Source organism: Podarcis cretensis (assembly GCF_951804945.1).
Source record: "Podarcis cretensis genome assembly, chromosome: 8".
NCBI lineage: Eukaryota > Metazoa > Chordata > Lepidosauria > Squamata > Lacertidae > Podarcis > Podarcis cretensis.
In genome coordinates this window covers 13,713,175-13,738,519 of record NC_137177.1, presented here as the reverse complement: position 1 = coordinate 13,738,519, position 25,345 = coordinate 13,713,175, and the positions used below count along the sequence as shown (strand labels likewise).

General features: G+C 43.6%; 1 protein-coding gene across 1 annotated transcript; it reads left to right on the top strand.

Moving 5' to 3' along the window:
- Nucleotides 1–9,002: 9,002 nt before the first annotated feature.
- On the top strand, nucleotides 9,003–18,929 carry LOC307221887 (phospholipase A2 inhibitor and Ly6/PLAUR domain-containing protein-like). The gene is made up of 5 exons (XM_079986607.1): nucleotides 9,003–9,092; nucleotides 10,956–11,072; nucleotides 13,279–13,428; nucleotides 16,287–16,433; nucleotides 18,755–18,929. The coding sequence occupies exons 1-5, from the start codon at nucleotides 9,044–9,046 to the stop codon at nucleotides 18,907–18,909; spliced, it is 618 nt and encodes a 205-aa protein (XP_079842733.1). The 5' UTR covers nucleotides 9,003–9,043; the 3' UTR covers nucleotides 18,910–18,929.
- Nucleotides 18,930–25,345: the final 6,416 nt, after the last annotated feature.

Below are 25,345 nucleotides of genomic sequence, written 5' to 3'. Positions count from 1 at the left end.
GTCAGCCACCAGCCCCCCTTGCCAGACAGGAGACGCCATCGAGCACTCCTGATATATGGTTGTCAGGCCTTTTGTTTAGAAACCTTCAAATGAAGGAGATCTCTCAATGTTGATGTGAACTCAAAATCCTTGACATATGTTTAAGATAAAAATTCAAGATTAATCATCTGTTTTGGAAGGCAATAGGGCAAGGAGGGCAAGAGGTGAGCTGGTAATTTAGATTCCTTGTTGAGACACATGTAAGATATATTACTACTTATTTGTCATTTATAGATAGAAGAATATATAGCTTTTTGATTTCCATAAAAGGCAAGAGGAAATGGGTGTATCTTTTGTGATTGGTTCTAGCAAACAGCCAATAGGAATTTTAACCAGGCTGATTGGACAGAGGCAGCCACAGGAGGAGCAAGGGGGCTGGATTAAGGAAATATAAGTGCTGGCCAGAATGGCAAGAGGCCAGGCCAGAGCTTGGTAACCATATACCACTGTGCCTCATATTTATTTGTCTGACAAATAATCAGATTCCTTCATCAGATAAATGCATGTTTATAACAGACTGTACATGGCTGCCAAGATTTAAGTGCTCAAACTCTTGAGTTGACTCTCCCCTACATACCCTTGTAACCCAGCAGTCCTTGCTCTCTATTGCATTCATCTCCTGTCCTCACTCACATTACCATCCAAGGAGCAAGCATTTCCAGTGTCCTCTAAAGACGATAAAAATAATCCAATTCTACTGGCTTCTATTTACCTGGAGAGAGCAGCACTAAAAGAAGGCATGAGCTTAGAACTGCCTTCATCATTTTCTATAGATTATGAAACTCAGAGATAGGCCAGAGAACTGATGCAGGTAGAGGCTTACATGGATAGATTTATAGGCCAAGAATTCTTGCCACATGCTACACTTGGGAACAAAAGGTTCATTGAGCTCTGGGATGGGGGTTGTGTGTTCGCCAAGAAGACTCAAAGGAACAAAGTGTTATACAAAGCATAGTGTTGAAACTGGCTGAAATATTCATCTCTGATTTCATTAGCTGTTGCCAGACACTTCTCAAAATTATTTTTCTATGTAATTAATCCACAATTCAAATGGTGAAGACAACAAAGAAAGAATCTGTGGGCAAAAAGGCAAGGGCAAAACCAGGATGTCACCTACATGGAAATCACCCATAAAATTCTTCATGAAAATATTTCTTTTTTGAGGAGGAAAGTTTGGATATGAGATTATTTCTGGTAAGACTTTAGCAATGGAGTGAGCTGCAGGTAAAATGATTTCAAAATCTAAGAGAACTCTTAAACCGCTTTGGCTTGATATTGCATAGATGCACAGGAAGCTTCAGCCAGTAAAACTGATTCTCCTGTCATAGAGGTGATCACCTTCCCAGAGAGGGAAAGGGATGACTAGAGACCTTAGAAGCTGAAGTACTAGTGTCTAAGAGAATAACTGGTGATAATAAAGCACCCACACAGCATAGAGCCAACTGTCTTCACAAACTACATAAACAAGGCCATACTCTCAGCCACTCTTAGTCACTTACACTTCCAGTCAAGTGGAAGACACCAGGTAATGTGCAAAATGGCAGTTGAGGAAGACGTTGTTGGCTCAGCTGAAGATTATCCCAAAGGCCATCAGTGTAGCCCAGCAGTGGGATGCGCCAAAGACAGTGAAACAGACAGCCAGGGTATAGGGAAATAAGGTTAAGGTAGAAAGTTAAATTTCCTATGTGGAAGTAAAATACACAGCTATTCCATATGGAAAGGCCTCCGCTATGTTATAATACAATTTATTACTGCCTAAGCAGAAATTTGGGAAAGGGGGATTTGTGTATGCCTTTGTTGTTCTTGTTCCAGAACAGATAGATAAGAATAATGAGGATGAGACAGAGAGAAACAGGAAGAAGGAGTGGGTAGGAATTGGTGCAGCTGGCTTGCATCGAGTCTGGGCAAGGGAGTTAGCTGGCGAGAAAAACACTGAGGCATTATTGAGTTTAGGACACTTTTCAGGAATCAGCCAGTATTTCACTCCTGGTATGAATTGAAAGTGCACTTTGGGTCTGACATGAACATTTTGGGAGAACCATAGAGTTGGAGAGTTGGAAGGTACCCTGTGGGTCATCTTGTCCAACCTGCTGCAATACAGGATTCTCAACTAAATCTTAAATAACAGATGGCCATCCAACCTGAGGCCTTCTGATTATGCCCACCATCAAAAGAGAAAAACCAGTTTAGTGTTTTGGCTCTTCTGCTGCAAACAAGCAAACAAGCAAATGTTTGAATAGCTTGCAAAAATGCTTTTTTAATCTCTTCTCACAATGCTATTTCCGTTTCTGTGTGCTGCGCTGGTGTCGGCTCACCAGAGCAGCTTCGTCACGCTGGCCACGTGACCCGGAAGTGTCTCCGGACAGCGCTGGCCCCCGGCCTCTTAAGTGAGATGGGCGCACAACCCTAGAGTCGGACACGACTGGCCCGTACGGGCAGGGGTACCTTTACCTTTACCTTTACACAATGCTATCCAATCCTTCAACATTTCTCCTATTCAATAATAATAGTATTTTTACTATTTATACCACACCCATCTAACTAGGTTGCCCCAACCACTTTGGGCAGCTTCCAACATAAAAGAACTTATTAAATATTAAACAATTAAAAACTTCCCTATACAGAACTGCTTTCAGATGGCTTGGGGGGTCAAATAACTCCATACCCTCCAACGAAAATAGGGACATCATAAGGAAAAGTGGATCAAATCAGAAATTGGGACGGCTTCTGCAAATCCAGGACTGTGCCTGGAAAATAGAGACACTTCAATGCTTCCATAGCTTGCAAATATGTTTTTTAGACTCTTCTCAAAATGCTGTGACTCCCAACAGTGTTCTCCAGTGACTAACTGCCAGCCCTCATTTGTTACAGACTTGTGAACTACTTCCGCTGTTACTAAGATGTCCAAAGCTTATGAGGAGCTGCTAGGTTTTTATTGGATAAAGGGATGTATTTACATGAGCTATTGCCTCAGTCTTTGCTGTTCTTTGCTGTGGGGTCTAACTCAGTTGGAAGGAGAATATATTTTTACCATCCTCCATGCCCCAGAAAAAGAACTAAAGAGGTGGCAATTCTCTTCATAGCTGAGTAGTATTGATAGATGCCAGGGACAAAGAGATATATACTGAAGATTGTACAGTGACTCCAAAGTGCTTACCAACAGCTGATGAAATCATTTTCTGCAATTTCATTCCTCCTTGTTCCAGTTGCATCAGATTGTTGGAAAGGAGTGAAGATACTTTGAGTCATCTGATCTGCTTGCCTTTAGCCACGTTGCCTTAAACTGAACCAATCTAGTTGTTTACACCTGTTTCACATCCCTTCTTCAGCACAAACCTCATCCATATGTCATATATTTCTTCATTTACCAGAAACCATCTTTATTTTCTGGTACCTAACCCTTTTTTCCAACAATGTATGTTTTATTGGTTTGTATAGATGGATAACCATTTACCTGGTTCCCTGGAACCTCACCTCTCACAATGAGGGAGCCACCAGAAGGGGCTCAGAGCTAGATCTCAGTGTCTGGGCTGAACGCTGGTGGTGCAGATGCTCTGGTTATAAAATGAAATTGCAAAAACAATCAATATGTGTGTCTCAATTCCATGTTTTTAGAATTTAGAGATAATTCACATTTTTGTACACACAGCAGGTAGAGAGATAATTTGCAACATCTTACCTGTTTGGTGATGACACTATTTTGAATAGGACCAAACTAATCCATATGCCAGAAATGAGGAGCTATTCAAGAAAGGCTGGACAGTCATCTGTTGGGGATGCTCTAATGTTGGCTTTTCTGCATTGGGTAATTTTGGGAGTGAACAAACAGGAACACTTTGATGTAAAGTGGTTTTCCTTCATCTTCATCTTTTTTAGCAGAAAGGCCAGTATTGTCTGCACTGACTGGCTGAAACTGTTCAGTGTTTCTGAGATGGGTATTTCCAAGTCTTACCTGGTTTACTGGGGATTGAAATTAAAACCTTCTGCATGCACAGCAGATGCTCTACCACTGTTAGAGGCTGGGCAGAGGAGGAATGGTGAAGACCACCTTCCTATCCTGGCCCTTCCAGGGAGGAGGAAGAGGAAGGGAAAGACAGTTTAGATTTTCAACAGGGGTTTGCTCAGAGGCAGATGAAGGGGGAAGTTGGAAAATCATGGGAGAAGAGCAGCAGCTGCCTGACATGTTGCCATTAGAAAGCATTCCAGACCCTCCATCTTCCATAACCCTGCGAGCCTTAAAAGTAGGAGAGCAAAGAGCTCAAAGATAGAGGGCATTTAGAGACATCCATAGAGAAGCTGTTGTTGATGATGATGATGGAATGAGGAAGTGGGAGAGACAGGCGGTGGAGATTCACTCAGGACAATGCCATTATCCAAGAGGCTGGGTTCTATAGCCTCTCTCTGTAGAGATTGTAATCAAAAAAAGGACTGAAATAAACTTTTCCTTGTCTTTACAGTTTCCTGGGCAGCCAGCTGGGAGCCACTGACAGGATACTGGCAACCAATGACCAAGCTTACCTAATTCACACTTCCCCCAAAAAAAGGCATGCACCAAAATGAAGTTTCCTTTGAAAGGAGAAATGAGTTTTTTTTTTAACAGATAAAAATGGTGAAGATTATTGCAATACAGAAGCTAGCACAACAGAGCCTTCCCCAACGGCCTTCTCACTGGGTTCAAACCTTGCTTTAAACCAGCCCTGCAGTGTCAGCCTGTGTTCACTGCTCTGCCACCCCAGAAAGTGATTCAGGACACCTTATTATGTGGTAGAAAGGTTCTTAAATTATAACAACCGAAGATTATTATAATTACAAATACATATTTAATTAGAGGCCTTGAGAAGTCTAGGTCTAAAAGAAGCACAAGTCTGAAAATGACTGTGTGTCTGGTGTGTGTCCTCTTTCTTGTGATCTCATGCCTGCTACTCTACCTGTGCCATTGGGCAAACATGGCCTAATGGGAGAGACGCAGCTTCTCAGGTAATTGAGTGAAGAGAAATAACCCATAAGCAATTGACTTGGGTTCTGCTAAGTTCCCATGTCCAGTTTCCTAGTCACCCACTAGCCTATGTCACATTTGTATATTGCACTTTACAACACATTTAAAACATTTTATTTGCAGCTGTATAGCTGAGTCCCAGTTTTCTTCTCTTGTCACAAAAGGCTGTGCTCTACTGTGAGACTAGGAGGCTAGTTTGCTCACTGTTCTGCCTTGAGAGTGTTTGCCATGTTTTTGCTATGGTGGCAATATCACAGGCATGTGCCACATAAACATAAACAGCATAAACATGCATGACACCTACTGTATGCATGAGAAAGGTATTCTTCCAGTCTCCCTGAATGCACAGTCAACAGAATCTTTTAGTGGCACTGCTTGTGACACACTGGGGGAAAGCAACTTGGAAAGAAAGAGAGCTCAGTTGTGATGTGCCTGGCCTCCCTCACAGTGTGAGGGGAAGATGATGTGACTGAATTATACAACAATCTCAGGGGAACTGAACTAGGTACCTAATACAGAACCTGTGCATAGTGGTTAGGAGCCTGTAGAACTCAAACCAAGAAGCTCAGAGATGCCTTTTGCATGCTCAATTCACCTATGTCATCCCACCATGCTTGTCCAGTGGCCCTACAACCTTCACCCTGCCTGCCTAAGGATGTCCACAAGTAGGAAAAGCTGGTGCTGCTGGCTCAGTACAACAGGAAGGGATGTGGGAAGAAGGGTCAGAATGCAAGGCCCAGAACACCAGTGGCATCCCAAGGCCCAGTGGGGATAGGACTCCACAAATGGGGAGCCATCACCTTTAGGCATGATGGGAGGTGCTGAGGAGGGTTAAAAAAAAGATGCAGCAACAGAAGGCCTCAGATTAGCATCAACCTTCAGCTGTGCAAGTTGTTCTCTTGGAGTTGTCCATGATCCAGAAAACAATGGCCAGCAACAATGGCCAGCAACAAGCAAGCATCATTTAGCCCAGTGTGAGGGTTCAGAAGAAGAGCTGTCAGGAGATAAGAGTGAAAGGTCAGGGATTATGTTTTCCCTTGATTTACAGCATCACCACATGAGAAAGCTTTCTCACTTAACATTTATTCATTTCTTTGGTATCCTATATTTCATTTTTGGCATGTTTCCTAGCATATCACATGGATGCTTTTAAACTGCTCCAAGATTGAATTATAGAAATATAGTGTAGGAAGAGACTCAGAGGATCACCTAGCCCAACTCCTTGCAACTTAGACATGAATTGACACACTGAATGACAGTTCTGGCAGTAAGGATAACAGGGAGCATCCAGAGCAGCCCAAATATGGGGATACAAGTTAAGACTCAGGGAAGCAGAGAGCTGGTAAAAGAAATTATTTATTTATGCACTGAACTTCAGATGGGCTGGGGTTGTGTTTACTGCTTTGCATTGCTGTGGAATTAATACTGGGGATGAGTGGAAGAGGGGACCAGAAAACCTTTATGAAATGTCCATCCAATTGTATGAATGATCTTTCAATTCCCATGTTAAATGTGAGGTTTCTGGGAGACACAAGTCTCTATTTGTATCCATTCCTATGCTATCCTGAAGCAGTTGTTCCTAGATATTGCCCTGAGGCTCATTTGGCCCTGATGCCAAGCTGGGTATCGAAGACGTGTACTATCTGTCAAAATCACTTTGTGTTTCTGAAAAATACATTATATATGATTTGGTATTTCAGTAGGGCTCCAAGGTCATTACTGAGGGTTGAGGAAATCGTTCTCTGGAACGTTCTGCCTGTTTCTTCCACAGCGCTTACACCCATTGTACTATGAAGATGAGACAACATTTAAGTCATCAAACCTTCTTAATGATTTTGGGTTAATATTTATATGCAACTGAAAAACTGGGCATATGGAGCCTATGTAAAATATTTGTATGGTATTTACTCCCAACTACCAAGAGAACTGTTGATTAAAAATGACAAAAATAATTATTATTGTTGCTGAGATTATTATTGTAGTTGGCATCTGTCTGCCTCGAGAGACAATGGAGTGCACCTCCAGGGATGAAGTCAAATTGCTGCAATAGCAGCACCAAAATGAGCTCCCCAGTGTGGAAACTTGGGCAGTGTTTATGGATGTCCTAGGCTGCACAGGTGGCAGTACACTCTCTTGGCCTCACTGATGCAGTCCAAAGGAAAGCAGAGCAGTATGTATGGAACCAGCTTGGCTACAGGGGTTGCCAGAAAGAGGCATACAAGGTTCCATCTGTCTGTCTTAGATACTCCTGTGCAGATTTGTGCAGTATTTACTCCTTAGATTTTCTTCTCCCTAAGATATTCCACAAAGCAGCAGTGGTTTAGGGACAGAGTTTTCCTTCTCCTAGATCGGCTACCTTCCCAGTTTGACCAGCCCCATCAGTCCCTCATGCCCCTCTACAACATGTACAGGAATCACTTTCTTGACAGTTGCACTCACTATTGGTTTTGTCCACTCAATCTGATAGAGTCAGTCCCTGCATGCAGGGCAAGTCCCCAGCTCACTGAAGGTCTGGGACCCCTCAACGACCCTTGCTTGGTTTAGCCAGCCAGTCGAAGCCATTTCCAGGTTGTGGCTGCTGTCGCATACTGACAGCTTCTGTGACCCACAGGGAAGAGCTGAGTACAGGGTGGGGACCAAAGATGGACAAAATACCCCAGAAGGAACATGATGTGTCCCCCACCAGAGGATCTAATCCTTCCACTAACACATTGTATGCCCCATAACCCAGTTTTTATGCAAGGAGCTCAAGATGACAAACACACTGCTTCCTGTATGAATATTTTTTAATGTTATTGAAGTAAAAGACGTACAAAAAAAGCAGCACAGTATATCTAGGAGAGACTTAATATTTAGTTGGTAAAGTACTTAAGAACATTACAAAAGCCATGTGTCGTTATTTTTTTTTACCATGGACAGGGAGTATGGGCATGGATGGGAATCTGTATATAAGATAACAACCCACCAAGCAGTCCAGAAATTTTCAGGGTCCTCCCAGCCTATGGCAACAGGTCATTTATTCTTTTCAGCCAATACTGAACTCCACATCATCCATAAATCCAATATGTAAAATTTCCATATCGGGGCAATTGAGGTTCTGGCTGCCACCAACATCCATGTCAAGAGTTCCAGAAAGTAGAAATCTTTCAAATGGTCACCTCATAATTTTAGTATAAAAAGTTGTGGTGACAGTGGATATTTTGGTCTTTTTAAAAACAAACAGTGCCCCCCACCATTCTACAGAATTTGAATAAATGTGGGCCATCCCACCATAGGCAGAAAAAGTTTACTCTTTTCCCATACTCCTTCAGCAGTTCTGTGACTTCATATGGGGAGTTTGCATTGGTGTGCAATGCCATCTATGCAGGATTTTCTTAGAATGCTCTCTGCTATAAAAGGAGGTTGTTCTACATGGTTTAGATGACCATAGCTCATACCATTTAGAATCCTTTATTTCTATGTGAAGGTCTTTCTCCCATGTAAGTTTAAGGCTTAATAATGGACCAGTGGGGGGCAGAAATCCTAATTCTGCATACATAGCAGACAGCAATCCTTTCCCCCTTTGACCTTAATCCAATAAAAGTACTTCAAATAGCTGTACATTTGGCTGGACCCCTTGAGATATAACCTTTTGCAATGTTGAATTTTAAAATCAGTCGTGCTATTATGGGAATGATGAGGGAAAAAATCTCCATGTGCATCCTTTCATCTGCCTCATCAAACAAGTTCTGCCCAGGTGCTGCCCTAAGGGTCTGGCAAAAATTAATCCATTTATACAAAGTAATTTATGTTCAATTAATTAACAAACTTTGTAATCTGGCATCACCCATTCTGGTACACTCAGTCACTACATCTCACTGCCAAAGAAACAAATTTTCCCGAAATGTTGCCCTCAGGCCCCTTTCCTTCTCATTTAAATTGCTCTGAATTGGCTCTTTTCTGCATCAGTTGCCTTTGATGGTCCAACTCCTATCCAAGTCGTTTCTGACTCTTGCTTATTCCAGCACTATGAAGGCAGTCCTGAGCACATGCCTTTTCTGGGCAATGCTCTCTCCAGGTGAGTTGAAAGCAGATAACCAGAATTCTTTTTATCATCTCAGAATGTGCTGTGAAGGAGGAAGAAGAGAACCTCGGAGGATCATCACTGGAAAAGGAGCAGAGTATAGCATACCTAAAGAGAATAGTGATCAGAGACCACTGATTATACATTTAGCAGAGTGGAAAAGTCTCCTAGTAAGGTACAGTTTCAAAGTGGAGAGCCAGGGCTATACTATCTCTAATATAGAACATGTGGAATTGTGTTTACTTTGTTCCAAACCAAAATCTTCCATTTTCTTTCATTTCTTTGGCCCTTTCCTCCCCTTTCCCACTGTTTTGTGAGCACTGCAGACTGGGCACTCTGGTGTGTTTTCTTTAAAAAAAATATTTATGATTTTCAGTGTTATACATTTCAATAATTTTATAGTCATTTTAGCATTTCAAAACTTGACTTCCTCCCCCACTTTCTGCAGTTCCTGAAATTTACTCTGGTGTGTTTTCTTTCGTTGTCATCCATTTGGTGCTCAACAACCTTTAAGTAACTCCTCTAAAGCCCTTGGGATGATGTTACTTCTCTATATATCATCCCTGAGGATTTCCAGTATGGGGTGTTATAGAGGCTGCCTTTGTTGCATTAGAGTGTTATTTATTGAATTTTTCTCTTTTGATGTCTCACTGCAGCAAGTATTCACTAGAAAGAGAAGCCTTCCTTTCATATCTAATCTCTGCATCCACAGCTCTTGAATAATGCAATTCCCTCAATTCATCACTATATATAGCAATTGTGGCAGGTCCTTTTCCTATTCTTCTTTAAGTGTGTTAGCCTGGATTGGAGGTGGGTAGAGTTTATAAAAGACATTGATAAATTCAGAATAGCATGGGCTAAGTAGTTTTCTTTGTCCACAATCTTTCAGCTTCATTGGATGATCAAGAGTTCTAGTGTTATATTAAGAAGGACCAAAGTGAGTCCCTTTAAACGTTCTGAAGGCAGCCCTGTATTGGGAAGTTTTAAATGCTTGATGTTTTAGTATTTTTATATGCTGTGAGCTGCCCAGAGTGGCTGATGGGTGGGGAATAATAATAATAATAATAATAATAGTATTAGTAACAACAACAACAACAACAACAACAACAACAACATTGATAAAATTATGCATAGCATGGGCATAGTTTCAATGGATGTTCAAGAATTTTAGTGTTATGAAAAAGGACCAAAATGAATCTTTTTAAACTTTCACCGAATAATAAATGGTTGTGTAAGAACTGTGTAAGACTCAAAGAAGTGGAGTATTTACTTGAGAGATCCAGTGGGAGGAAAATTGGTGGCAGACAGGAGAGGATTGAGCACTCCACCACACCTGGGAAATAGTAAAACTTATTACTTCTAGCTAATGACTTCAACAGCACTAATTAATAAGTGTTTGCCTTATTTTATTTTACTAAAATGAAACATTATTCAAAAGGTTTATTGGATCCCTGTTACTTAAACATATTTAACATACTTGTACAGTGGTACCTCGGGTTAAGTACTTAATTCATTCTGGGGGTCCGTTCTTAACCTGAAACTGTTCTTAACCTGAAGCACCACTTTAGCTAATGGGGCCTCCTGCTGCCGCTGCACCACCAGAGCATGATTTCTGTTCTCATCCTGAAGCAAAGTTCTTAACCCAAGGTACGATTTCTGGGTTAGCGGAGTCTGTAACCCGAAGCGTATGTAACCTGAAGCATATGTAACCCGAGGTACCACTGTATACTGATTTTTCATGTTTCATAAAAGTTTGGATCTGCAATCTCCTCTTCTCTGTGCATTATTCACAAAACCACAAACACCAAAAAGAAAGAAAGAAACAGCTTTGCATTAATATTTCTCTCCTGCCTGTAGTTGTACCACTGAAATGCATCTCTGCGGGCGACACTACTGAACTCTCAGCAGAAAATGTTTCGGAATGTAAACCTGGACAGGATCTCTGTGTTGCCGGTGTTTTGAACACAAAGTCCGGTAAGTCTAACCTATCTTTTAATCATTTCCCTTTTGATGCACAAAAGCAGAAGTGAGGAAGAAGTGGCATTCCAGCTGTGCTTGAATTTGAAATTGATCAGCCGCAGCCAGCATGGCCAATACTCTGGAAAGATGAGAGATGTTGTCCAACCAGTTCTGGAGGACCACATCTTCCCCATCCTTGCAGTGAGTAATGGCTAACATGTGTAAATGGGTTATCTAAAAATAAAATAATAAAGAAAAAACATCTGATCACAACCAGTGATCCATTTTGGATGCCCATTTTGATTTGCAATATCTAGAGCACCCCCAAACTAATGAAAACCAGTTTACAGTTGGCTATCAGAACAGGATAAGAAACTTGGACTATAAACCAAATATAGTCAGTGCCAAGAACTGCGCTACAATTGAGAGTTTCTCCACTGGTTCCGTAAATAGTATTCATATGTTGAGCAATCAATGGATGGAAGATCAAGGTGTTCCACACTGTCATGGCTCCTTGTCCCACCTCAAGTAATTTTGAAATAATGCTTCACAATGTGGAGAGCTGAGGAAGGAAACAACACAAGAGGAGTATTCCAGTGGTTCACCTCTAAACAAAGGCTTTAAGGTTTCAGGAAATATAGTAAGGTATTAACTTAATTAATGGATGCATGCTCTCTCTCAAGGCAGGCAACATTTTTTGGTGCTGCTGTTTCTGCTTTCCCTGCTATCTAAGCTGAATGGAATTTGGTGCCAGGGTGGCTACCATAGCAAGCCCATGCCTGCTTCTTGCAACCTTCTAACTAACATATTTTGGAAGATTTGTCACATATCTTATTCTGCTCAGAGATTCCCCACTCACTCACAAGTCATTATCAGCTAATTGCCGAGGTCAGGGTAAGTCAGATTTCAAGGATATACCACCATACATCTTATTTCATGACATCTCTGGAAAGACATTGTGAAGACGGTCTGAAGACAGTCTGAAGCCCAAGGAACCCCTAACCTGTGATATGCAGATATATGCTACTAAACCGTACCATTTTTTTGGATGGGTCAATGGTGCTCACCTGACCTTCCATTACCCACATCACTGCTGCATCCTTGGAGGTAGAGGGGGAAGGGCAACGAGACAGAGGTCAGTGTGATTGCTGAACTGGGCAATATGAGTTCAGCGAAGCACCATCACTCCATTCTGTTACTGTTTTTTTTTTAAAAAAAATTATTGAAATTTTACATTTTTAGCATCAAGATATCATCACATATAACAAAAATACCACCCACCCCCCCAATTTCTCCCACCCCTCCACGACTTCCTTGAGGTTCCTCTTCTGTTTTTTTGGCATATTATCTCTCCCTGCTTATTGGTTATTTCTATTCTCTAATTTTTTAAAAAATATTATTATTATTCTCTTATCACTTAAACATCTTCATCCCACATTTATTTTGTTAATTGCAAGTGTTTAATCAAACCCTGCAAGTAAGTCCATTTCTTTGCATTGATTCTGTAAATATAACATGAATGGTTCCCAGTCTTTCTTAAAATCTCTATTGTCCTTGTCTCGAAGTCTTTCCGTTAATTTTGCCATTCCAGCATATTCCATCCATTTTCTTTGCCATTCTTCTTCGGTTGGTATTTCAACACTTTTCCATCTTTGTGCTAGCGATATCCTAGCCACAGTTGTAGCATACATGAAAAGTTTTTCTTCTCTTTTGGCAAATCTTGACCTGAAATGCCTAGTAAAAAGGCTTCTGGATTTTTCACAAAAGTTATCTTAAATATTTTTTTCAATTCATTATAAATCATTTCCCAATACTTTTAAATTAATTTACAATTCCACCACTCTGTTACTGTTTTTAAGTAGTAGAAAACACTGCAAACTGTTTTCAAGTTTGTAGGATATATCAGAATGCAGTCTGCAGAATTCTGAAAGGAAGTTCTGCATTATTTCAAATGAAATGTTTTTTACAAGTTTAAATGGAATGGTTCCACTTTAAAAATGCTTCAAGATAAACAAATCCCCAGCACTGTTGTTTCAAAAAATAGTGGCCCTTCTCCTAGTCTATTAAATTTAATAATACTTTCTATATGGTTAGTATGAAATTTCCACCATTCAGCCAGATAAGAATATGGGAAACATTACAAATAAACTACGTTTGGAGTTAATAGACCAGCATTTTTTGCCCCAGTTCTAGGCATTTCTTTTAAAATTCTCTTTCACAGTTGCTAATAGAGAGGAAGTTTTCTATGGATGTGCCGCGACTGAAGTGTGCCATTCGGGCCATTACAGCTTCACTTCAACTTGGGGTAAATTCCTTGACATGACGATCCACTGCTGCAGCAGTGACCTGTGCAACAATGAAACTCTCACAAGTAAGTGTCTACATCTTTTTTTAAAATATCCTACATATTATAGTATAGGGACGCGGGTGGCGCTGTGGGTAAAACCTCAGCGCCTAGGACTTGCCGATCGCATGGTCGGCGGTTCGAATCCCTGCGGCGGGGTGCGCTCCCGTCGTCCGGTCCCAGCGCCTGCCAACCTAGCAGTTCGAAAGCACCCCCGGGAGCAAGTAGATAAATAGGGACCGCTTACCAGCGGGAAGGTAAACGGCGTTCCGTGTGCTGCGCTGGCTCACCAGATGCAGCTTGTCACGCTGGCCACGTGACCCGGAAGTGTCTGCGGACAGCGCTGGCTCCCGGCCTATAGAGTGAGATGAGTGCACAACCCTAGAGTCTGTCAAGACTGGCCCGTACGGGCAGGGGTACCTTTACCTTTACCTTACATATTATAGTTGTGCTCCAGATTCAGCCAAGGTACAACCTAAGCTGGGCATCTTTTGAGGGATCTTAGTCTCATTCAACTGGGGTTGAGACAGCCTCAGATGGCTAGATCTAGGACTGAGCAGTGCAGAGCTTTCTGGGGATGAGTTGTCAGGCAGACAGGAAGCAGAGGCTGCCATGAGTGATAAGGAGAAACACTGAAAAGGAGGACCATTCTGGGAGGATCCCTTTTGAAGAAGGTCCTTTCCTCCTTCCTGCCCTCCAAAGGAACACCATGGAAGGTCAGATTCTCCTGTTGCTAAGTAGAAGGATCTAACTGTGCACTCTTCTGATGCACCATATGGCAGCCATATTTTAATTGTATGTTAAAATATGATGAAAGAAATAAATATATATAAAATCTCTTAGCATTGAGCTCCAAATTGCTTTGGAGGTGGGAAGGTTGTCGTCAGAGCAGTACATCATGAACTGAAAGATCCACAGGCCGCAGGGGGGGCCACTAGGTGGCGCATCGGAAGATGGCTGACAATAACATCTCTCCGACCCACACGAGGTAATTTGGAGGCTATGATGGGGGTAATTAGCCTCCTTAACCCCCCCAGGATTATGGGGGGGACGGCCCTTGCCTGCTGTGCCCTATACCACCCCCGAATTTGTGGGGGTGGGGGCACTAGGCACAAAGCCCTCCTGTGGGATTTTCGGCACTCCTCGACGCCGTCCCCGATTCGCGCCGCTGGTTGCAATGACTTTAAAAGAAATAATTTGGACATGATTAATTGCACATACATCAAGGAAAAAGGGGAGTAAATACTGCTGACAGAAGAGATCTCTGATAACAAGACAACAATAAAATACGAGAAGAACGTCAAGATACGGTAATGACTGAGGGGGGAGGGGGGGGAAAACCTGCCTCTACCTTTTTATGTGATTTAACAAGAATCCCCCTCCCCTAATGAGTCAGAAATTAAGGACTTAAGCTGTGGATTTAAGGCTGTGTGGTGATAAACTTTCGATCCAAAGCAATGTTTCAAGATGAAGCTGGAAAGCTAAGAGTTTTGGAGTGACGCAGTCAGGAAAAAATGCTGTTCGCCATTTTGTGAGGCATTGTGGGAGCTCTTGGGTCTGGGAGGAGAAAGAGAGAAATAGAGTTGTTTACATATCGTGAATCAACTCCTCGGTGGGACTTAAGAGCGACAAATGCCAAAATTTACGATGGATAAAGTGATGTTATCTATGAAGGAGATATATGGAAACCATCTGGACTTAGTGGAGGAACGGGAAATCCACACAGGATTATTACACTTGCTATCGGCTTAAGGAGACTAACAGAAGAGATCGTAAAGGAAAAAGAGAAATTATACAAACAAGATATGATGTGGCAACACCAAGATAAGACTGGATAGAATTATGAACTTTGTTTGGACTGATTGGGACTGATTTGGACATTAATGCAGTAATAAGAAGATGATCTGAATTCCCCTTTGGATCTTGAAGTATGGGTTCCCCCAACAAAATTTAAAAATTTGGCTTTGTAATTCGGAATTTATATGATGTGATTTAATTTGATGTGATTGGCCAGTTAATAAAAATTATTTTAAAAAAAAAATTGAAAGATCCACAGGCCACAGATCAGAGGGTCAATGCCCAACTTTCTTTGTGTATACACTAATACATTCGTGAATGTCCGCCTTGTCTAGCGCCCATTCCAGCGAACATCCACGGCAAACCCAGAAGTACTGGAATGGGTTACTTCCATGTTTGCCGCTCGCACATACGCGGAAGCACTAAATTGCGCTTCGTGCATGCGCAGAAGTGCAAACCGCTCCCCATGTGTTCACAGACATGTCACTTTGCCCTCTGTATTTTTTGGCTAGCAGCCAGGGCTCCAGAACGGATCCTGACCGCAAAACAAGGTACAACTGTATACTGTATAGGAGTGTGTGTTTGTCCATGTGTGTGTGTTCTTTTGCATTTAATGTAGCAGTTTAAGGTTTTTCAACATCTTCCCATAGACAAACTTCAATTTTAACCCATAGAAGATACTTAACACCTATATTTTGGGGAAGGTGCTAAAAAGTATCATTATCTTCATGTGTGAAAACCTCTTAGATGGAGGTTTAATTCAGCCTTCTTGTGTCCTTAGCCAGCTCTCATCACTCCGCTGTAGCAACACCACAATCCCTCCACCACCAGCAGCCTTCTTCTGGAGCTTATCCCTAAAAACACAAGATGAAAAGGTTGAAAATACAATAATGAATGCAAGCATACATTATTGGAGTTAACTTCCAGATGAGCATTGCCCTGTAAAGACTTTTAAAAGGAAAGACCTTTTAGCAGCACATACAAAGCAAATGAGATACCGTAATAAATGTATATGTGATGCCAGAGATTGTAGATATAAAGACAGATAAAACCATTACATATACTGACTATAGATTTGATTTTGGCAGTTCCAGATCACAATGCTCTTACACCGAATGGTATGCAGTGCCCAGCCTGCTTCACTGCCAGATCTCAGAATTGTACGAGTGATAAGACTGTCGACTGCCTTGGGAATGAGAATCAGTGTGTTCGTTTTGAGGGAGCTCTTACGGAAGGTAAGATTGCTACTGAACCAGGAAACAAAGCCTGCAAATTACCTTGGAAAACCATGCTGACCCCTTTATTTTCCCCTGTCCCCATTTTATGTTGCCAGAAAAGTAAGAAGCAAGCTTTTCTTCTTTTTTGAATCTGTTTTTAAAAACAATAATCAAAGTTTCTTTTACATGTCAATGCACTTGGTATATCAGTCTCTAATATAAATGAGAGAGAGAAAGAAGCCCCTCTGTCTCTTCCCCCACTTCCTCTGATATCTCCTGTGGATGCATGCTTTTGTACATTTGGCAGAAGGCACCAGTGGGCTCTGCTCCTGGTTAGCTATCCTTGGCACAGACTTTGCCCACAACCAGATTTCAGAATTAATGTGATGGAGGATGGAAGAGAGAATGTGTTGGAGAAAAAGATACTGCCTGGGGAAAATGTCACATGGAGGAAGAGCCCATCACCTTATGTCACTTGCTTACACCTTATCTCACTTGCTTACACCAGTAGAGGGAACATTCAGGCCTCTCTAACTCTACCTTGAAACTCTCCCCAGACCACATCTCTCTGTTAACAGCAAGCAAAATGGCAGAAACTGATTGGGGCAAAATGCTTGCAATTAGCTCCAAATCTATTTGAAGTTTTATACAGATAGTTTCTTGAAAACAGAAACCAGTTCCAAAACAGTCTGAGAAACCTTCAGGACTACTGTATCTAGGTTCCCTTCAAAGTACTGGTGTCACATAGTTAAATGTGCCACATATCTTGGGAATTGGGCATCTCAAGGACTGCCTTCTCCCACATAAGCCTACTCATCTGTTGAGGTCACCTGTGAAAGTTCCCCTTCTGGTCCACCCACATCCTGAAACTGAGAAGGTCGGATCTACTTAGGGGTAACACCTCAGCCCTCAAATATACTCTCCATGGCCTTTCAAGTTCTACGGACATTGGGTGCCATCTGAAAGTGTTTCTTTATAGTCATACTTTTTTTATTCAGGACAAGTGGCATATCCCCCTGTTTGTTGCACTCACCACCCCACTCCCATCCAAGACATTTTGAAAGTCTCTCACACCTCTTACAAACATTTGAAGAGTGCATTTCCCTCCTCCATTGTGCTTTTCCACCCCGCGTGACTCCTTCTCCTTCTCTCTGTGTCCCTGTCTTTCCCTCTTTCCCTGATTTCTGAAGGGGTAGACCCCCTTCTATGATTCCTCTGCTATTTGGGATGCTACTCCCTCCACTTCACCCTTTCCTACATGCTCCTTAACCCTACTGCATGATTTATTATCCTTTGTACACCCCACATTCCCATTCCTCCCCCTTACTGGTGACCTCTGCTTTTCACACACCCCAATCATTAACCCACCACTTCATTGATCTGGTCTTACTTGGTACACTTCACTTTGCTCCCCCATCTCAAGGAAACCATGATTGGTACACTCCATCCCCTTAGCTTTTTGTCACTCTTTCACAAACATCTCTCCCTCTTCCTCCCAAATGCACACATATTAATATTCTATCCTTCTTCTCTAAAAAGATGTCTCTCCCTCATAGACATACATGCATATATATACGTACCTCTCTGTTTACCTCTCTCTCCTTTACAAAGATGTAGAGACACTTATCACCAAGACACTCATGCATACGTACAGCCCCACTGTTTTTGCTTCTCTTTTTCACAAAAACACACAGACCACATATACACACATATATCCCCCTCCTTTCTTTAACACCTGGATACCAAAAGACAATGACTACCTCTAACCACCTTACTTCCTCTTTCTTATCCATCCCAACACACCATACTTAGGAAATCCTTCCTTTTCTGACAATCAAATGATGCTCATCCCTGGAATGAAACCAGCAGCTGGCAGGCAGCAAACATCTAAGCAAATGGGGTGGTCCATATAATTTCTACTACCCCCCCCCCCAAAAAAAAAAACCAACGGGGGGGTAGCAAATGCACAATGTCAGCTGTGATTTGGTTGGACTCCTGAGGCATCCAACATCACGATCCTTCTCCGTCAACCTCAACCTCCACTTCTTCTTCCTCCTCCTCCTCTTCAGATGCCAGGCCTTCCTTCTATGCTTGAGCCTCCTCGGCTTCTCAATTTTCCTTCCCCTCCCCTGCCTCCTCATTGTTATCATGCCATTCATCAGCGGCTGCATGAACATTGTATTCCAAATTTTAGATGTGTTTATGGGACTGCTGCAGATTTTTCAGCTGTATATTTTATAAAAATGAATTATTAAAATTCACATTCACTAACACAACCACAATCTCAAAGGCCCTGGAAAAGCACTAATGTGAATATTTCTTTCTTTCTTCTTCTTCAGGTTTTAATAAAGGGCATAAATTCTTTTTCCGTGGATGTGCAACAGAAGATTTTTGTGCCATAAAGGAAAAACAAAAGAAAGGTTTTGCAAATTTAGTCCGTATTGGTAACAGTATTGTCACTGCTAGAAAAGAGAATTGTTATAATGCTTCATAAGTTTGAAGCCTGGTGGTCACAGCCAGGCCTCAGGACCACTGGGCTTCTTTTATCCTCTTGGTGTTGGGGTTCTGGGTTCTAGCTCCAAAAAGCTATGGTGTAAAATTTAAATCAGTTAAATTTCCAATGTGATCATTATGATAAGAAAATAAATGATTATGGCATATGAAATGTTGGTTCTCAAGTCTATAACTTTCAAATAAATACAGTAAGCCTGCAACTTAATAAAGCTCACAATTTAATAAACTAAAGGGACATATTACCACTTCTGATGGGAGTTCCATTAAATGGCAGCAGTTAGGGGAAAAGTATTTTGACCAAAATGGTCAAAGGCCTGGAAACGATGCCTTATGAGGAACGGCTAAGGGAGCTGGGCATGTTTAGCCTGGAGAAGGGGGAAGGTTATGGGGTGATATGATAGCCATGTTCAAATATATAAAAGGATGTCACATAGAGGAGGGGAAAAGGTTGTTTTCTGCTGCTCCAGAGAAGCGGACACGGAGCAATGGATCCAAACTACAAGAAAAAAGATTCCACCTAAACATTAGGAAGAACTTCTTGACAGTAAGAGCTGTCCGACAGTGGAATTTGCTGCCAAGGAGTGTGGTAGAGTCTCCTTCTTTGGAGGTCTTTAAGCAGAGGCTTGACAACCATATGTCAGGAGTGCTCTGATGGTGTTTCCTGCTTGGCAGGGGGTTGGACTCGATGGCCCTTGTGGTCTCTTCCAACTCTATGATTCTATGATTCTATTATTTCAGGAAACACTAGACAGGACCTCTTGCTAATGCCTTCTCCAGCATTGGTGGGTATCTGGGATGGATGAAATGAAAATGGAACCTATAAAGAGCTGGTTTGCTATCCAGGAACAATCCTTGCATTATAACTCCATGCCCAAACACATTTTTCTTTGCTCCACAGTTTTCTCCCTGAAAACCTGCTCTTTAAAGCTGAATCAGAGCAAATGGCAATCCAGGGAGAAATGGTAAGTGTGTGGACACTGAGGTCCAGCGCCAAGGGCCTTCTGGTGGTTCCCTTGCTATGAGAAGCCAAGTTACTGGGAACCAGGCAGAGAGCCTTCTCAGAGGTGGCACCCATCCTGTGGAACACCCTCCCACCAGATGTCAAAGAGAAAAATAACTACCAAACTTTTAGAAGACATCGGAAGGCAGCCCTATTTAGGGAAGCTTTTAATGTTTAATAGGTTATTGCTTTTTAATAATAATAATAATAATAATTTATTATTTATACCCCGCCCATCTGGCTGGGCCTCCCCAGCCACTCTGGGCGGCTTCCAAAAGAATATTAAAATACTATGATACATCAAACATTAAAAGCATCCCTGAACAGGGCTGCCTTCAGATGTCTTCTAAAAGTCTGTAAGTTGTTGTTCTCTTTGACATCTGGTGGGAGGACATTCCACAAGGAGGGCGCCACTACCGAGAAGGCCCTCTGCCTGGTTCCCTGTAACTTGGCTTCTCGCAGTGAGGGAACCGCCAGAAGGCCCTTGGTGCTGGACCTCAGTGTCCGGGTAGAACGATGGGGGTGGAGACGCTCCTTCAGGTATACTGGACCGAGGCCGTTTAGGGCTTTAAAGGTCAGCACCAACACTTTGAATTGTGCTCGGAAACGTACTGGGAGCCAATGTAGGTCTTTCAAGACTGGTGTTATATGGTCTCGGTGGCCGCTCCCTGTCACCAGTCTGGCTGCTGCGTTCTGGATTAGTTGTAGTTTCCGGGTCACCTTCAAAGGTAGCCCCACGTAGAGTGCATTGCAGTAATCCAAGCGGGAGATAACCAGAGCATGCAACACTCTGGCGAGGTAGTCCACAGGCAGATAGGGTCTCAGCCTGCGTACCAGATGGAGCTGGTAAACAGCTGCCCTGGACACGGATTTAACCTGTGCCTCCATGGACAGCTGTGAGTCCAAAATGACTCCCAGGCTGCGCACCTGGTCCTTCAGGGGCACAGTTACCCCATTCAGGACCAGGGAGTCCTCCACACCTGCCCGCCTCCTGTCCCCCAGAAACAGTACTTCTGTCTTGTCAGGATTCAATCTCAATCTGTTAGCCGCCATCCATCCTCCAACCGCCTCCAGACACTCACACAGGACCTTCACCGCCTTCACTGGTTCTGATTTGAAAGAGAGGTAGAGCTGGGTATCATCCGCATACTGATGAACACCCAGCCCAAACCCCCTGATGATCTCTCCCAGCGGCTGCATGTAAATGTTGAAAAGCATGGGGGAGAGGACAGAACCCTGAGGCACCCCACAAGTGAGAGCCCAGGGGTCTGAACACTCATCCCCCACCACCACTTTCTGAACACGGCCCAGGAGGAAGGAGCGGAACCACTGTATGACAGTGCCCCCAGCTCCCAGCCCCTCAAGACGGTCCAGAAGGATGTTATGGTCGATGGTATCAAACGCCGCTGAGAGATCCAGCAGAACTAGGAAACAGCTCTCACCTTTGTCCCTAGCCCGCCGGAGATCATCAACCAGTGCAACCAAGGCAGTTTCAGTCCCATGATGAGGCCTGAATCCCGACTGGAAGGGATCCAAAAGGTCCGCTTCTTCCAGGCGTGCCTGGAGTTGTTCAGCAACCACTCGCTCAATCACCTTGCCCAAGAATGGAAGATTTGAGACTGGGCGATAGCTGGCCATCGTGGCCGCATCTAAAGATGGTTTTTTAAGAAGTGGTTTGATAACCGCCTCTTTCAGCGGGTCTGGGAAGGCTCCCTCACGGAGGGAAGCATTCACCACCCCACGAAGCCCATCGCCCAGTCCTTCCCGGCTAGCTTTTATAAGCCAGGATGGGCAAGGATCAAGGAGACAGGTGGTTGGTTTCACTCGTCCAAGCAGCCTGTCCACATCCTCGGAGGTAACAGATTGGAATTGATCCCATGCAATTTGACTAGACAGGACTCTAGCACTCTCCTGCCCCGGCCCTGCTCCCACGGTGGCGTCTACCTCTTCCCGAATCTGAGCGACTTTATCTGCAAAAAACTTTGCAAAATCATTGCAGGAGATCATGTGGCCCGTACTGGGCCCCGATGTAGCAGGTGGTTCCGCTAAATTGCGGACCACCTGAAAAAGTCTCCTGCTGCTGTTTTCTGCAGATGCAATAGAGGCGGTGAAGAAAGTCTTCTTCGCCGTCGCTACCGCCACTTGGTAGGCTCAACATTGAGCTCTAACCTGTGTCCGGTCAGCTTCATAATGAGTTATCCGCCACCGGCGCTCTAGCCGTCTCAACGATTGTTTCATTGCCCTCAGATCCGTGGAAAACCACGGGGCTCTCCGGGCTCCATGCAATCGGAGAGGGCGCTTCGGAGCCAAACAGTCAATAGCCCTGGTTAACTCCACATTCCAGCGGGCCACCAGGGAATCAGCTGAAAGGCCATCAACATGGGATAAAGCATCCCCTACCACTCTCTGGAAACCATTTGGATCCATTAAGTGGCGGGGGCGGACCATCCGAATAGGTCCCACCTCCCTGCAGAGGGGAAGGGTCGCGGAGAAGTCCAGTTGCACCAGGAAGTGATCTGACCATGGCACTTCTTTTGTTTCACTTTTAGTTAGTGTCAGGTCACCAACATCCGTAGAGGTAAACACCAGGTCCAAGGCATGTCCGCGGCTATGGGTTGGGCCAAACTTATTCAGGGACAGCCCCATGGAGGCCATGCTTTCCATGAAGTCCCGAGCGGCCCCTTGTAAGGTCGTGTCGGCATGGATATTAAAATCCCCTAGGACAACCAAACTAGGTGTCTCCAGGAGAACATCCGCCACGACCTGAAGCAGCTCGGGCAGGGAATCCTTGGTGCAGCGGGGAGGTCGGTACACCAAAAGGAATCCTGTACTGCCCCTATTGCCCAACTTCCAGAACATGCACTCAGAGAACTGGGTCTTCCCAATAGAACGCCTGGTGCAAACTAATGACTTCCTAAAAATCACTGCAACCCCCCCTCCCCGCCCACAAGGCCTGGGTTGCTGTGCGTAAGAGAAACCTGGTGGACAAGCAGCAGCAAGAACAGGCCCATCCGCTTCATTCAACCAAGTCTCTGTTACACATGCCAGGTCAAATCCCCCATCCATGATCAGGTCATGGATGGCAGTGGTCTTATGAATCATTGACCTGGCATTGCACAGCAGCACCTTCAGGTCATGTGGGTATCCCTTGCTGATTCTAGTATCCATCTGGTCAGGACCAGACCTGGAGGCAGGGATAGTCCTCAGACAACGACTAAACCTGCCTCCTCTGTAATGACATGGTCTGGTCTTAGCGTAACTCCTCCTCCTACCCGAGATCACTGAGATCGGTTGTCCCAACGCATCCCCCCCTGTGGAACATGCCACAGCCATTTTGTTGGCTGGGACCCACTCCCCGGCAGCCCTGACCCCTCCCCTTAAGAACAAAATAAGACCTTAAAACAATGAAAACAAAACAAAAAAGAAACCCCAAAAAACAAAAAACAATACAAATAAAAAACTGTAAAAATTACAAATCCATCAAAATCAAACAAATTCCCAACTAAACATCCATCCCACCCCCACCCCATCCCTGCATATACAGTAATAATAATGACAATAATAATAATAATAAAGAAATAAAAAGGAAAAGGAAAATTTTAAAACATTTTAAAAAGAACTCTGCACCCCTCCGGATCCCCCTGGGCTGCAGCAGCAATGACAGCAATCGTCCCTGTGAGGCCTGTCAGGCTCCGCCCTAGGCCAGATGGTGAGTGGCAGGAAGGAGCAGGGCCCTCAGACACTCACATACAGGAGAGTCCTCCTGGGCAGCAGAGCACAGCAGTCCCTGTGAGGCTTCAGGCCCTGCCCCAGGCCAGATGGTGAGTGGCAGGAAGGAGCAGGGCCCCAGACACTCACACAGGAGAGTCCTCCTGGGCAGCAGAGCACAGCAGTCCTTATGGGGCTTCAGGCCCCGCCCCGGGCCAGATGGTGAGTGGCAGGAAGGAGCAGGGCCCTCAGACACCCACGCAGGAGAGTCCTCCTGGGCAGCAGAGCACAGCAATCCTTATGGGGCTTCAGGCCCCGCCCCGGGCCAGATGGTGAGTGGCAGGAAGGAGCAGGGCCCTCAGACACCCACGCAGGAGAGTCCTCCTGGGCAGCAGAGCACAGCAGTCCTTATGGGGCTTCAGGCCCCGCCCCGGGCCAGATGGTGAGTGGCAGGAAGGAGCAGGGCCCTCAGACACCCACGCAGGAGAGTTTTGTTGGAAGCTGCCCAGAGTGGCGGGGTATAAATAATAAATTATTATTATTATTATTATTATTATTATTATTATTATTATTATTATTATTATTATAGCAGCCCGAATGGTTATCATGAAACACTGAAAATCTTCTATGGGAAAATGACTAAAAAGGCTTGTCTTAACCAGATATGGATTACTACCATGAAGTGAAAAATTAAGACTGAGCCGAGGATGAAGAACAACAACAAAATCAAACACATTTTCAAATATGTAGAATCATAGACCCATAGAATCTTAGAGTTGGAAGGGTCACTCATCCAACCACCTGCAATGCAGGAATCTCAACTAAAGCATCCATGATATCCTTGGCTATCCTACCTCTGCTTAAAAACCTCCATGGAAGGAGCTTCCAACACCTCTCATGGGAGTCAAACAACTCTTTTTTAAAAAGCTGTTTTTATTGGGGTTAAAAAAACACACACCACGTAAATGCAAATATAAGAACAATTAAACACTTATCCAGCAGTACACTTAATGGTGTTTGTTCTGTCTGTTGACTTTAGACATAAACTTACACATTCAGTGTTCAAACATATCACTTAACATAAACTCTCCACTGAGAATAATGATCAGTTGATGTGACAAGGTTTTGATTTTGGTCATTGCCATAGTTAAAGAGAGTGGAACATGTTTCATGGAAGATTTCTCTATTCATTGTGCATCTAATTGCCTTCCTGTGTCTGGTGAGGCACCCAGACATTGCTGTATCTGTAATCTTATTTCCCACATGCCTTGGGGGCTGAACATCCCTGCTTCTGAACAATTGAAAACTGGAAGTGATTGTTCCAGTTTTCAAATGTTCTTTGGAGGCCAAACATCTGGTGTGGCTTCCGATTGGCTACAGGAAGCTCCTACAGCCAATCTGAAGCTGTGCCTTGGTTTCCAAACCACTTTGGGAGTCAAACAGAATCCCAGAACGGATTAAGTTTGGGAGCCGAGATTCCACTGTATAGCTAATCATGCTGCAGATTGAAAGAAGCCTACTAGTTCTCTGTGGAGCAGAGTGGAGCCCAAGTCTATGCCCAAAGACAGTAAGGCAAAGGTAGGATTTGGAAAAAGGGTTGGTTTTGTCAAACAGCTCTTATCATAAGAAAGTTATTCCTGATGTTTAGTAGGAATCTCCTTTCTTGTTACTTTAAGCCATAGAGTTGGGTCTTAACCTCCAGAGCAGG

Bases quoted from the DNA above. Each gene is read 5' to 3' on its own strand.
- LOC307221887 (XM_079986607.1), top strand. From the start codon at position 9,044: ATGAAGGCAGTCCTGAGCACATGCCTTTTCTGGGCAATGCTCTCTCCA. The intron at 9,093-10,955 runs GTGAGTTGAAAG...TCCTGCCTGTAG, and splicing joins CTGGGCAATGCTCTCTCCAG to TTGTACCACTGAAATGCATC. The intron at 13,429-16,286 runs GTAAGTGTCTAC...TGATTTTGGCAG, and splicing joins CAACAATGAAACTCTCACAA to TTCCAGATCACAATGCTCTT.